The 13119-nt window shown below is 36.0% G+C and overlaps 1 protein-coding gene across 5 annotated transcripts in view; it reads right to left on the reverse strand.

Moving 5' to 3' along the window:
* NDFIP2 (Nedd4 family interacting protein 2) overlaps positions 1 to 13119 on the reverse strand; it is a 141506-nt gene that overhangs the window by 112925 nt on the left and 15462 nt on the right. For 4 of the 5 annotated variants that reach the window (XM_048047471.2, XM_066987140.1, XM_048047473.2 and 1 more), the window contains exons 2-4: positions 8710 to 8866; positions 7132 to 7259; positions 2640 to 2699 (exon numbers count right to left, since the gene is read on the reverse strand). In XM_048047471.2, coding sequence (XP_047903428.2) covers positions 2640 to 2699; positions 7132 to 7259; positions 8710 to 8866 — 345 coding nt within the window. The remainder of the gene's footprint in view (positions 1 to 2639; positions 2700 to 7131; positions 7260 to 8709; positions 8867 to 13119) is intronic. The other variant, XM_048047472.2, reaches the window with a different exon arrangement.

Genomic DNA, 13119 nt, shown 5'->3' on the forward strand with positions numbered 1-13119 from the left:
TAGAGGGCATGAGTACATTAAAATTGTTTTAAAGACTTCTAAACTCAGAAAAGACAACTCTTAACTTACACAAAAGTAAACAGAGATATCAGTCAAAACAATGCAGAAATTTCTCTGGTCATGTCAAAATACCAGATCTTAAAATACGGAAAGTATGAGTATGTTTTGTTTTTCAGTGCTTGTTTTTCAACAGGGCTTAGTAGCTCTTATATACTGTTCTGTAGGCTGGGAAACAGAAGTTTTCATTATGGCAGCTCTCACTAAAGAGAGCATGATGAAAACTAGAAAGAACAGTTAAACAATATGTTAAGTAAATAACAGCAAAACAACACAGGATGATACAAGTTAAATAATGCTGCCAGTAACAGTAGCAATCTGATCTAGACAGAAGCAGGAGCAACATTCTTTGACTTCTCCTGTACTTTTTCTCCGACTGCTGATTATAATGACTTAGAACTGAGGTAAGAAGTAGCTTATTAAAAATGGTAATAAAAAAATTATATCAAGGAAGATTAAAGTGAGATTTATTTTGCCGATTCACCCAGAGCAAACAATTACTACTGAAATAATGTAATTCTGATTTTAACGTGTTATTCACTCACTGTACCAAATGTTATTTTATGCATGTTTTATACATACATACATATATATATGGATATATTCATAACTAAAAGGGCATTAAACAGTCACAATGATCTAGAGCTCTGTCATGAGATTGACATATTCACCTTTGTGAACAGTGCAAATTAATCTACCAGGGTATAGTGATTACAGTTAAAAGTATGCAAGAACAAACTGTACCAACTCCAGGCAGCCAGCACTACCCTTCATAACATGGCCATGAAATTCCAGCTGCTCTCTTTCCTTTCAGATTAATTAACCAGACCTCTGTATCACAAGATATTATATTTTAAAAACATTGCTGTTCATACAGACAATTCCAATGAAATCACAAAAAGCTGGTTGAACAGCAATCTTAAGAAGCCGTAACTCAACTGTACATAATTTCAGATGTCCCTAAATGGTCATCTTAACTGATTATGAAAATATTAATTTGTTTAGCATAATTTTGCTGCAGCTGCAAGACTGATGGGGAAAAGTGAAGGAAGGACTGAAAATACATTAAACAAAAGGCTACATTTGAACATGTTTATATCAGAAGCGTATGCCTCAAAGGTTTTGCTTTCAAGTCAGACTATTTTCAACTTTAATTTCAGAAGCTCTGTAAAATAACTTTTTTAAAATAATCTGCTAGCTACTGTACTTCATACTTGCATTTCCACATCAGTTATCAAATTTGCTCTACACAAATTGTTCCCTCTGAAAAAACAAGATTTGGCTTAGCTACATTAACAAGTTTAACAGGTTTCTCTATATGCATGTTGCTAAGGCTTACATGTATAAGAAATGTGAATCAATAAATAATCCAGGGACATGAGAACAGGCATTTGCAATAAGCGTGAGCAACTTATTTATTGTACTCTATGTCAAAAGACAATTATAGTAAACTAAGCTCTATTTACCATCTCCAAAAATTGGCACATTGAAATTATCAGAATCTTTAATGAAATGGTTTTCTCCCTTTAAACCAGATTCAGCCCTCGCTTACATCACTTAGTATCTGGTTTTACAATCAGTCCCACCGCTCAGTTCCCACTAATATAGGCTGTCCTTTGCAAGACAGTGCTCTCATTTAATCTAGTTATTGTCAACAGTCCTAACTTTTCTTCAAAGTATAATTGTTTGCCACCTTTTGGGTCCCATTTTTGAGGAATGAAAAGGGACAATGCAGAATGACTCTGTCCTCTCAGCTGATGCTCAGAAAATGAACAACTTTATAGTGATACTTCTATTTTATATTAATGACATTTACTGAATAATTATATTTATATTTTCTTCTTAGTGAGAATGTCATTGATACCTAGTTATATAGAGATAACTAGTTATTGACACAGTTTATACATACACACATGCAAACTCCTAAAAAATGAAGCACTTTTTTAATATCTTATATTGATTTTTGACAAAATCAGCCATTGTAAGGATCACAGACAATTCATTTGATTGCTAAATATGCTGAAATTTGTATAAACAGAAAAATTAGTATTCCTACAACCAGGAAAACAGTTAAATAGCAAAATATATTATCAATATGAATAGTATATCAAACAGAGGAATTTCTTTAAGCTAAAGGATATGAAATACTACACAGGATCTATTGAAGTCAAACCTATTAACTCCTCTGGAAACAGTGTTCTCTGTAGCTGTTTTACAAAAAGAGGGCTGTGGTTTGTTTTTTTTTTTCCCCCAAGGCTTTGTAGCTTCTTTTAAATTGAAACCTAGCATGGCATACTGTGAGACAACCACCTTTACTCAAGGAAAGAAACTGTTTTCAGTAACCCTTTGGATAGCTAAACTGGTAACTCTTCTCAATGAAGAGGATTTACAGAAGAAAAACTTGTAAGGAAAAAGGATCAAGTTACTTAGTAAAATCCATAAATGATATCTTCAGCATACAAAACAATATGGAGAAGTTAAGGAGGAGGAGGTGTGGGGGGGCATAATGAAACCCAGAAGCATTTGTTTGCCAATAGGAAAATTCATAGTTAAAGTCTAAACTAGAGAGAACTATACCATACCTCGGGACGACTGAGGAATATTTCATCAAACAGACTCCTAGACTCCCTAAACTGGGCGTGCTAAGCATGTAAAAACAGAAAAACGTAAGACAAATGCAACTGAAGAGCATTAAGTAAAAGCCATTCATTGCAACATACAAACAAGCCATTTACCTGTTAGCAATATGTTTGCCCGTTTAAATTAACCTTTTAAAACTGACCTTTAGGATTTGAAAAGGAAAAGATGAAAAAAGCCAGCATAACTAATGCTATCACAACTGATGACAAAGGATTGCTACAATTTCTTTGGTGCATTGAGCTAACTGGAAGAATTTGAAGGGAATAAAAACACAGATTGTGTGTAAATATTTATGATTAAATACACAAAATTAAGTACAAAAAGCACCCATAAATTTTAAGTTTGGATCGTTCATACAATCTATGGAAGCAGGGACTATGAGATCTATAATGTGATTACGGTAATTTTTTTTTTCCATAACATCCCTACCTCATTCAGTAAAAGAGTATGAAAGCAGTTCATTAATTGTGCTATCTTCTTATACCATTTTCCTTTCTTTTGTTCAATTAATAGGTTTGAAGCCTTCTTTACTGCACACTTTCGACTGTACCATGAAATAGTTACCAGCTTCATGTGTCACTCAAGATAATGTAAGGGCATCTAACTCTTTGCCTCTGTTCCCATTATAGTAGTGAAGGGGCACTACATCCTCATTTTACAAGCAGGAAGCTAGAGGCACATCATAACATAATTTACATCCTTAAAGCACTAATTTCATAAACCTGAAAATTAGAAACAGAAAAAATACATTATGTAGTTTGTGTACATTTTGCAAAGTGTGTAATACATAACTCAGACACTGTGTGCAGATCTCACTGCTTGTGATCTCAAAGACAATGAAAATGAGAAAACAATTGCAAACTAGTAAAGTCCATGTGACTTATTCTTCAACAGGTATGTAGAGCTAAGGATCAAAATCCTTCCCCTCTGGATGGCAAATCACCACCCTAACCATAATGTGACTTTTTCCACAGTCTTAATACCGAGTCTTTAATATAGCTTGTGCGTTTATGCATGAGTGTGTGCTGAAAGGGAAAAGAGAGGAAAAAAAAGGGTAGGAAAAAGAGAGGAGAAAAAACACAGAAACAAAACAAGCAGAAACTATCACATCTGAGATCCTTAGCAGTCTGAGGCTTTTAGGTACACTGAGGCGGCTTCTGATACAGTACTGCCTTAGTCTACAGCTTTCCAGTTAATTTCTGCTTTGGTGGAAAGATGGTGTGTTCCTACCTGTGTTTCATAAGTAGGTGAAATTCTTATAAATTTCACTTAAGTGTAAGCACTTCCTGAGTTGTTCTGTGTGTTTTGGAAAAGCATGTATACTGACAGGCTTCATGCAAAAGTTCATTTATCCCTTTGTCACCATAACCTACTCTCCTACTTCTAAAATCTAGATTCCTCCTCACCTCCATTTTACTTATTGTTCTTCTGTCATGGCAATTCTTTCTTTACTGATTGACTGCTCAATCATTTTACTCACTTTTTTTTTTTTTACTATACTCACATTTTTCGAATACAGTCATTTCCCTTCCTCAGCTCCACAAGTGCCTCCTCACAAAGCAACATAATCTTAGTGTTCCTTCTCCATTCCTATTCTTTTTCTCACTCACACACTTCAGCTGCTTTTACAGTACCACATTTTGTCTTCACTTGGTTTCCTTTCTCCACCAATCCCAGTTTATTCTTTTCCCTCTTGCTTCTCATTAAGATCGCTCTGTGCTCCTTACATACCAATGCTCTCCATTCAGCTTTGCCTTTTCTCATTTTGACTTAGACCCATCCGCCCTCACCCTGCCTGTGTTCACTAAGTTAGTTACCTCTTTGACCAACCAAAACCAGACTACTCTTCACAAAACACGTAAGCTGTAAGCTTTAGAGACTCGGTCTTTGTCCTTTTACCCTTCTACCTAATACAAATAACCTCGTGGTTATGTACTGATCAAAGGCCGAGAATAATAAAACTATTTCACAGCACACCAGAAACTCACAGTTCCAGTGTTTTCACCAGAAGTAGTCATGAGCAGTCACACGGTGCATTTATAATGATAATCCTGTTCTGATACAAGACATCTACAAACATCCTCTGGTGACAAAACATCTGAAGTCCTATCTCCTTCAGAACTATCAGCAGTCTGAACTTGTTCATGAAGGACAATCTCCACAAATGTATTAAATTTAAAGCTGTATGCATGTGCTATGGAAACTCATTTTTCAATAATTGAATTTGGCCAAAGCCAGGCAGATTTTCTGAGAATGAGCAAAAGATGTTTCTGACACAGTGACCTAAACATGTGAGAATTCAAGTGCTCCAAAATAAAAAGGCTTAAGAACAGTTTAAAAACTATTGTTTTTGCTTAACTCTATTCTTAGAATTGGCTGAATCCCAGCCTGAGGTTTTTTTCCAATGAAATTCAGGTCAAGGACAATTGCTTTTAAGTCTACAGCTTTCACCCCATAAGGTTCCAGACGTACAAAGTTAAAACCAACAGGAATCTTGCAAGAAAGTTACACGTGCCCCATCTGAAGTGTCATAGGACTGGTAACAGTACCCTTAGAATTAAGGTTTTGGTTGCTAATGTTTTGAATGTAAAGGTTTGTAATTTCAGATTAAGGATTTCTTTCAGACCAATATTTCATCATAAATTGTACTTACATTACAAGCAGTAACAACAGACAACATAATTGCTCTAACAGAAGCATGTATTAAAAGGTTACAAGATGACCACCTCCTAGCAGGAGCTTGGCAAGTAACCATGCAAATATTCCAGATTCACTGCTACATTTAGTAAAACAGGCTTGTACAACACCTTCACTGGTGACATTACACAAACCCATTTTAAATTTAGCTGCATATACTTAAAGCTGCATATACTGATTAGTGCATGGCAGTCAAGGAAGAAACCAACTCCACCTGTGTGAGTAAAAATTTTTTTCCATTCACAGGCACAATGTGCCCAATAGCTACAACCCAGTCAGTAAGATTTTAGAATTATAAAATCATTGAATGGCTTGGGTTGGAAAGGACCTCAAAGATCATCTAGTTCCAACACCCCTGTCATAGGCAGAGATGCCAGTCACTAGACTAGGTTGCCCAGGGCTTCATCTAACCTGGTCTTGAAGAAATGGGGTATCCGCAACCTCTCTGGACAACCTATTCTCAGAGGGTGGTGGGGCACCACTTCAAAATCTATCTGAGGTGGCAAGGAACCACCTTAAAATCCATCTTAAATCACCTTGATCTCAAAATGGGGATTTCTAGTGAAAGCACTGGAAGTCTACATTAAATACAGCATATTATGGCCAATCCTATCAAACAGCAGAACTTCCACCTTTCAAAATTTGGGAGAGAAAAAGAAAGAACAAAATCATCAATTGTTTACAAAACTAACATTTAACATTAATGCAGGTATCGAATTTTTGGTTTTACTCCGAATACTGCATTCTTTATAACGTTAGTTCAAACAAAATTAAAAGCACTGGTTATATACCTATTCATTTACTGTGTACTATAAATAAAATCATGTACCACAAGTTATTTTAAGTCATAGAATGGGTTGGGTTGGAAGGAATTCTACAGATCAGCTAATCCCAACCCCCCTGCCATGGGCAGGGACACCTCCCACAAAACCAGGTTACCCAAAGTCCCATACAGCCTGGCCTTAAATACCTTCAGGGATGGGGCAACCACAGCTTCTCTGGGCAACCTGTGCCAGTGCCTCACCACGCTCTGAGTAAAGAATTTCTTCCTTATATCTAATCTAAATCTACTCTTTCAGTTTAAATCCATTCCCCCTCATCCTATCCCTGACAAAGAGTCCCTCCCCAGCTTTCCTGTAGGCCCTCTTTAGGTACTAGAAGGTCACTGTAAGATCTCCTAAAGCCTTCTGCTGTTCTCCAGGCTGAACAACCCAATCTCCCTCAGCCTGAACATTCAGGGTTACTTGGAACATTCCTTCAAACTTCAGTATTAAAGCTGTCATGAAACAAGTAGCAGGGACTTTTCTTTTTGGAAGATCTCTGCTGTTTGGTATTTCAACCCTTCCAGACTATTAGAATCCCCTTCCTCTCCAAAGCTCTACCTTCTTTACTGATTAAATTTTTTAAACCATCTGAAACACTTAAGATCAGCACTAATTGTAGAAAGTAACGTTAGTAGTGGATACTTAAAAGGTAACAAAATAGTAAATTAATTATTAAAACAGAGTAATATTTGGCTTTCAGAAGTGTTTAGCCAGCTGCTATGCCTCAGAACAGTAAATACTACACACTTTCCATAGTACAACGAATTTAATCTATAAAAAAAAATCTGAAATATCTAAAATCATCTGTTTACCTTTATTTTAATAAATAGGCCATAATACGATCCGAATTACTATAAACAATTAGATTAGCCTCAGGTTTCACAAAGTTGAAATAAAGAACTACAACACTTACTCGCTGGGCAACTTCTGCTGCAGCAGCTGCCATTGCTGCAGCTTTGGCCTTCTCTGCTTCATCGTATGTAGGAAGAGAGGTAGCTACACTGTATGGAGGTGGTACAGGGTAAAATTCATTGTGTGTTTCTGTTCAAAATAAAGAGGTTATGCATTTTTAAACCAGAAAGATATCAAGAATAACAAGCTTTATGTGCATAAAACTACTGAGCTTTAAAGTGCATATTCTCTAGAATCTGAAACTTATGATATTGGGGTTCAAGTTCTTATGAACTTTTAAAAAACGTATTTTTATACAACTAAGTGGTGAACATGTATTAATGGTTCTCTTAGCTGCTACTCACGGCAGTAACCTTAAAATAGATGCTGCAAGGAAGCAAACAGTTTATGAAAAAAATTCATGAGCTTAGTTATATCTCTAGGTGTTCCAACCAGTGTTGTTTATAATACCATAGAAGAGACATGCAAAGAAACATCCTAAAAAGCTTTTAATTTTCAACATCAATTAGTTAAGTCTATTAATAATTACAATGTATTTTTATTAGCAAGATCCTGTTGCTAACTTCAATTGCTCCATGAAATTCATTTTCTCCAGATTTTCAGTTTCATCATAGTCTTTTGAAAATGTTCCTTATATCAAAACGAACCACAGACTTCATTGTTACATACCAAAATAGCAAAGTAAATATAGCATACAACCACTAATTAAGTGAATAAATCTATTTAAAATGCACCTCAAGGTTCTGCCTACAGCCAGTAATAGTTTGCACAAGATTGCTTACATGGGAAAGATTTGTCAGCACAGGTCACATGGCAAAAATATGTCAGCACACTACAAAAATGTTACACGTAGGGCTAATTCAGCACAGCTACATGTTACACTTGCAAACACTGTCTGAAAGAGCAGGGATAGGAAATTGCTTCTTTAATCATCGTTAAAGAATTAGGTCATAGATTAATTCCGAAACATTTACTCGGCACATGGGAAATGCAAATCCAGGCAACTTCGCTGAAACAGTGACTTTGATGTTGCCTGCTGTTAGGTCTCCTATACCCTAAAGGAGGGTCACAGCCTCATCAGAAAAGGAGTAGTGAATAAATGGGGAAAAAGTCCTGCTTCTAATTTTCCACAAGAAGTTTTATGAAGAGTCTTTAAAGGAAAACAAATCTTTTTCATGGCAATATTTTCACCAAACATGGCACATACTTTTAAGAAGTCTTAGGTTTGACAGGGGAGTGGAGGGGTGTTAAAACAGGCAATGAAGATTGCTAATGAGGTCTAATAATGAAGCACTACTCAAATATGTAGATTAAATGTGGAACTGAACTACAGGCAGACTTAAATAAAAGCTAATCATTACACTAATTAACGAACATCCATTTAGTCTAGCAATTTGGAAGAATCAGTGTAATTTAAAAGCGTGCTTCCGAACGAACTGGACAAAGGGCTGTGCATGAAAGCCTAGCTTTTTGCTGCAATTGTGCGCATAGAAGAAATACCGCAGCACCGTACCACTCTGAACCAAGTGCTGATTCATACACACTCCTCTCTGACAAGCTGTTATGTAAGGAAAAATACCTGACGTTGCAGCTGCTTCTACGGCTATGCTACAATAAGGTGGGGGGGAAGTATCTGCTTCAGATACGGCTGCTGTCTGAGGAGTCTGTGTAGTCTCTGTAGAAGTGGAAGACTGCTCAGCTGCTGAAGACTCTGGTGGGTCATCCTCATTGTGAAGCTTAAAAGAAAAACACACAAATTTCAGGCAATTCTTTACACAACCACCTAACACTAGCAGGACTGTGATCAAAAAGAAAATTGCTCTTCCACCAAACCAAAGAAAATATTTATGCAAACAGCACATGACTACTTAAGTCCAGTTAAGTACTTTTAAAGTAAACAGCCGAAAAGTAATCTTAACTGCTCCCCCTCCCCCCCGAATGTCACTTCTGCTCAGTGACATTCGCAGAATTTTAAAAATCTGCATTTTTAATGTTTTCTATTGGGAAAATGCTAAGTTTAAAATACTTTCTATTCCATTAATATTTTAAAACTATTAAACAATCTTCTTAAATACGTTCATAAAATATATTAACTGATGTTAAAATACAACAGGTGAGCAAAACTATTTTTACTGTATCAATCTACAGGAAATCAAGAAATAACACTACTTGTATAAATGTAATTCCTATATTCTTGCATCTCGTTAGAGAGCTTCTCCACTCAAATTTTAAGACTTTCCAAAAAATTCTGCATTTCTCTACCGTCGAGAAAGAATCCTTTCCTATGAAACTAAGTTGCTGGTTTGCTTACTTTTTAAAATGTAGTTCTAAAAGGACATGTCCAGTTAAGCTTACGAAGAACTGAGAATTACGATAAGCAAGCATGTTTGTTAAAACAATAGAATTCAGATCCATCAACCAACGTATGTTCTTTGAGAAGGTGTTTTTGATTATTTTAGCTAAATTGATAGCGTTTAGAATCAAACTAAGAAGGAAGAGTAAAAGCTTGATATAAAAAAAAAAGTATTAGTACATACTAGTGTTCACACTAGCGTGAACTACAAGATGCCTATATGATGACTACTGAGGCATTCATATTTAAAACACAGTCACGTGAATAAATTGAACATATCTGAAGCAAGAATTCTATAATTTTGATAGTTTCTAAAAACATCATACAGAATATTATTGTCCTAGCAACAACAAAAAAAAAAATACTAAGAATATATCATTACTTTTGTATTGGGCAAAGTGTAATCAGATTATTGGAAAATAAAAATGCTAAACAAATTTTATTAACTAGCATTATATTCTTACAAAATGATTGTATATCCAGAGTATATCTAAGTTCTGCAGGTTATAAATTCTGTGCTTTTCCTTCTAACAATAAACTAGTGATAACAGAAGGAATTACAAGCAAATAAGACATTTCAACTAAAGACAGGTAAATTGAAAAGACAGGTCAAGGGCAAATGGAAAATACTTCAAAAAAGTTACTGTGACAGAACAACTTCATAAAATTTTCACACGGCTTCTATGCTATTGTCTTTAAATGTGTCAAATTTGAAAAAGTGTTGTTACTTGTTAGTGCCTTTCTCGAGAATCCTTCCAAATTCTGCATTCAAAGAACTATAGCTTAGAGGAAAGGTTTCATCTGTATATAAAACAGATATATACACAAATCTATATACATACACATATACACACACACACATGCACACAAGCACACACAACACACACAGGCACATGCTGTTGAAGAGGGGTGACCTCGAATAGAACTGATAGGGGTTATTGAAGGTCTCTGGGTACTGAGCAGTCAGGTCATTTAATGTCTAATCAGTGATCCAGAAAAAGCAGTAAACTGAGAAATACGTAAAGCTATTTATAGTAGTTAAGGCCTGAAAAAAGAAAACCACTTCAAAATAACCTAATGTATTTAGAGATACAGAAAGCGTGTGAGAAGACAAGACACTTGATTCTAGAAAGGTCAAGCAGGTCAGAGAAAAATGGTTCTACATTAAGTACAATCATTCTCAAAGATCGTATGGTATTGAAGTTGATACAGCTAACAAAACTACTTTTAAATAAAATTGTCATTTTACTAGCAATGAGATAAATAACAGAAAATTTCTGGCTTTTTGCATTAATGGCTAGTACACCAAATACAAATAGCATCTGGGATGCGTGTGTAGTTCTGACTACCTCACTGCAACAACCTGGTCTACAAACACGGGAAGAAGTAAAGCCTAGTTAATGTATTTCTGTCTGTTATCTTCGTTCCTCCTTTCCTCTTGCTGTCTGCTTCAATAACAGCTTTTTCCCTCCTGCCAATACACCGCTTGTGCTGTGACTGTTCTGCAAAGATTCACAGCACCAGTTGGTCAAGGAGCATATCACTGCTCAATACCCACTCTGACATTACTGAGGAAATTAGTTTTCTCTCTCTTTTGCTTGGTTTCTTGAAAGCTACTTTTCTCCAGATTATTTGAAATTTATTAACAGCTACAAATGATGTAGGTAACATTAGGTGCATATTATTCTCCCAACCTAAGACTTCTTTACTTCACCGTGTTAACGAGTCATTCAATTGTTGTAGCAAGTGCAATTAGGAAACTGAGAAACTCCATACTACAGGCTTTATACAAAGGAGTCCTGTTATGCCTTTTAGAGCATTGAGAAGGCATAGTTCTGATTTTTGTTTAGTATGACTCATTCAGGGACTACGTATTTCTATTTATCCTGTCTTTTATTTTACTCTCTAGACCTTTCAGAACTTCTTAAGTGTATAAGGGTTATCCTATTGCAGTAAGACAATCACAACATTCCTTACAGGATACCCCAGCATTAAAATCACAGGAAGCGGCTTAAGAAGCTTGAGTATTTACAGCTAGAGTAATAAATGCTAATTGTCCCACGAGCAGAAGCTAGCTTTTGTTAGTGCTGGTTCAGGTGTTGACTCCTACTCTCTCCTCAAGACAGTAACTTCAGCTCTTCTGCTCTCCTCGGACTCCAATGGAAAAAATTAAAAATAAAACAAAAAGCATAGCTTGCTCTGGCAAGCTGGAAGTTCTGCCTATGCCAACAGTGTAGACGTGCTGCAAGACAGGACGGTACAACCGTCTCCATCTGCCTTGTCTTCACAGGGCACTGATCCTCCTCTGTGGAGTCACCAGTTTGCTGGCAACCTGTAGGAGCCCAACTCTCTTTGAACCTCCCCCTGCCTGTTTAATTTTGGCTTATACTGGCTGGTAAATTTAGAAGCTATTTTTGGAGACAGGGGAAGAAGAGGCCTGACACACTGCATTGGTTTCATTTCCATAGAAACCAAGCTAAAAACACTCAGAAGGGAACAGAAAACGTCTGTTTCAAGGTATTACTTAAGCTATGTATTTAAACATCACCTTCTCACTATTTAACATTAAAAGTGAAGAAATTAGACCTAAAAAGTTTTCCAACAGCAAGATTATTTTAGCCTGCCTTTTTAATTAAAGGAACAAGGGGAAATTACAGATTACAGTTCAACCCCCCACCACCACCACCATTATATAGTTGTAAGCAATACAACTGCATTTGCTAAGATGACAGCAAAAAAACAAACAAAAAAAAACAATTGCTAGGACCTCTTGAACTACAAGCAACTACAAGTTACCACCTTCCCCTGCCCTCATCACAGCATTTTAAAAGTGGGATGCAAAAGACATTTTTTCCTGTTATTTCTGTATCAAACTTTCTTCTGAAAAAATGCTTTCCTTTGCAACTGTAGTTTAGTTGGCCATACCTAGCAATAGTTAGCTGTCTAGAAATTCATCTTCATAAAATCCAAAGCAGATTCCTTTAAATCTTGGCTTGTATACACTGTATCTGGCTGACCAGAAGCTTTACAATTAAAAAAGGGAATATTTGTTAATCGACTTACATTTCTCTTAAACTATACGCACAAGTATTTCAACTCCAGCTTTCACAGCCCTTGAACTACAGTACACTCCAGGCTGAAGAGTCAGATGTATCCGTCTTAGCAGATACACTGCAAGATGTGTCTGTCTTAGCACAGCTAAAATTCAAAGCTAGATACAGCAGCAATGTTTTTTCTGACAAACGCTTAAAATCTCATGGAGACTACCAGAGAATATCTGCAATGTAGGAAAAAACACATGGTAAAAGTCACCTGAAGAAAAATAATACACCTTCAGTTTATTTCGCAGAAAACATCTATAAAACAATAATTCACTATTTCATTCCAGAAGAAGCTAAAAATCAGGGACAGATATACCAGCATAAAAATATTTTGGAAAATACAGCTATTTTAGCATTTAATTTTTATTACAAATCACTTCTTTAAGTGCTGCATTCTCCTTTCCTTAAGTCCTCTGTTTTGTTTGTGTAGTTATTTCCAAAGTAATCAGATCTGATACCTAAAATCTACTTATACACTATACAGAACATGAACCAGAAGAAAGTGCTTGGCACAGGGTCCTTTTCTGAGGGGACA

This window comes from Anser cygnoides, chromosome 1 (assembly GCF_040182565.1).
Source record: "Anser cygnoides isolate HZ-2024a breed goose chromosome 1, Taihu_goose_T2T_genome, whole genome shotgun sequence".
In the NCBI taxonomy this organism is placed as follows: domain Eukaryota; kingdom Metazoa; phylum Chordata; class Aves; order Anseriformes; family Anatidae; genus Anser; species Anser cygnoides.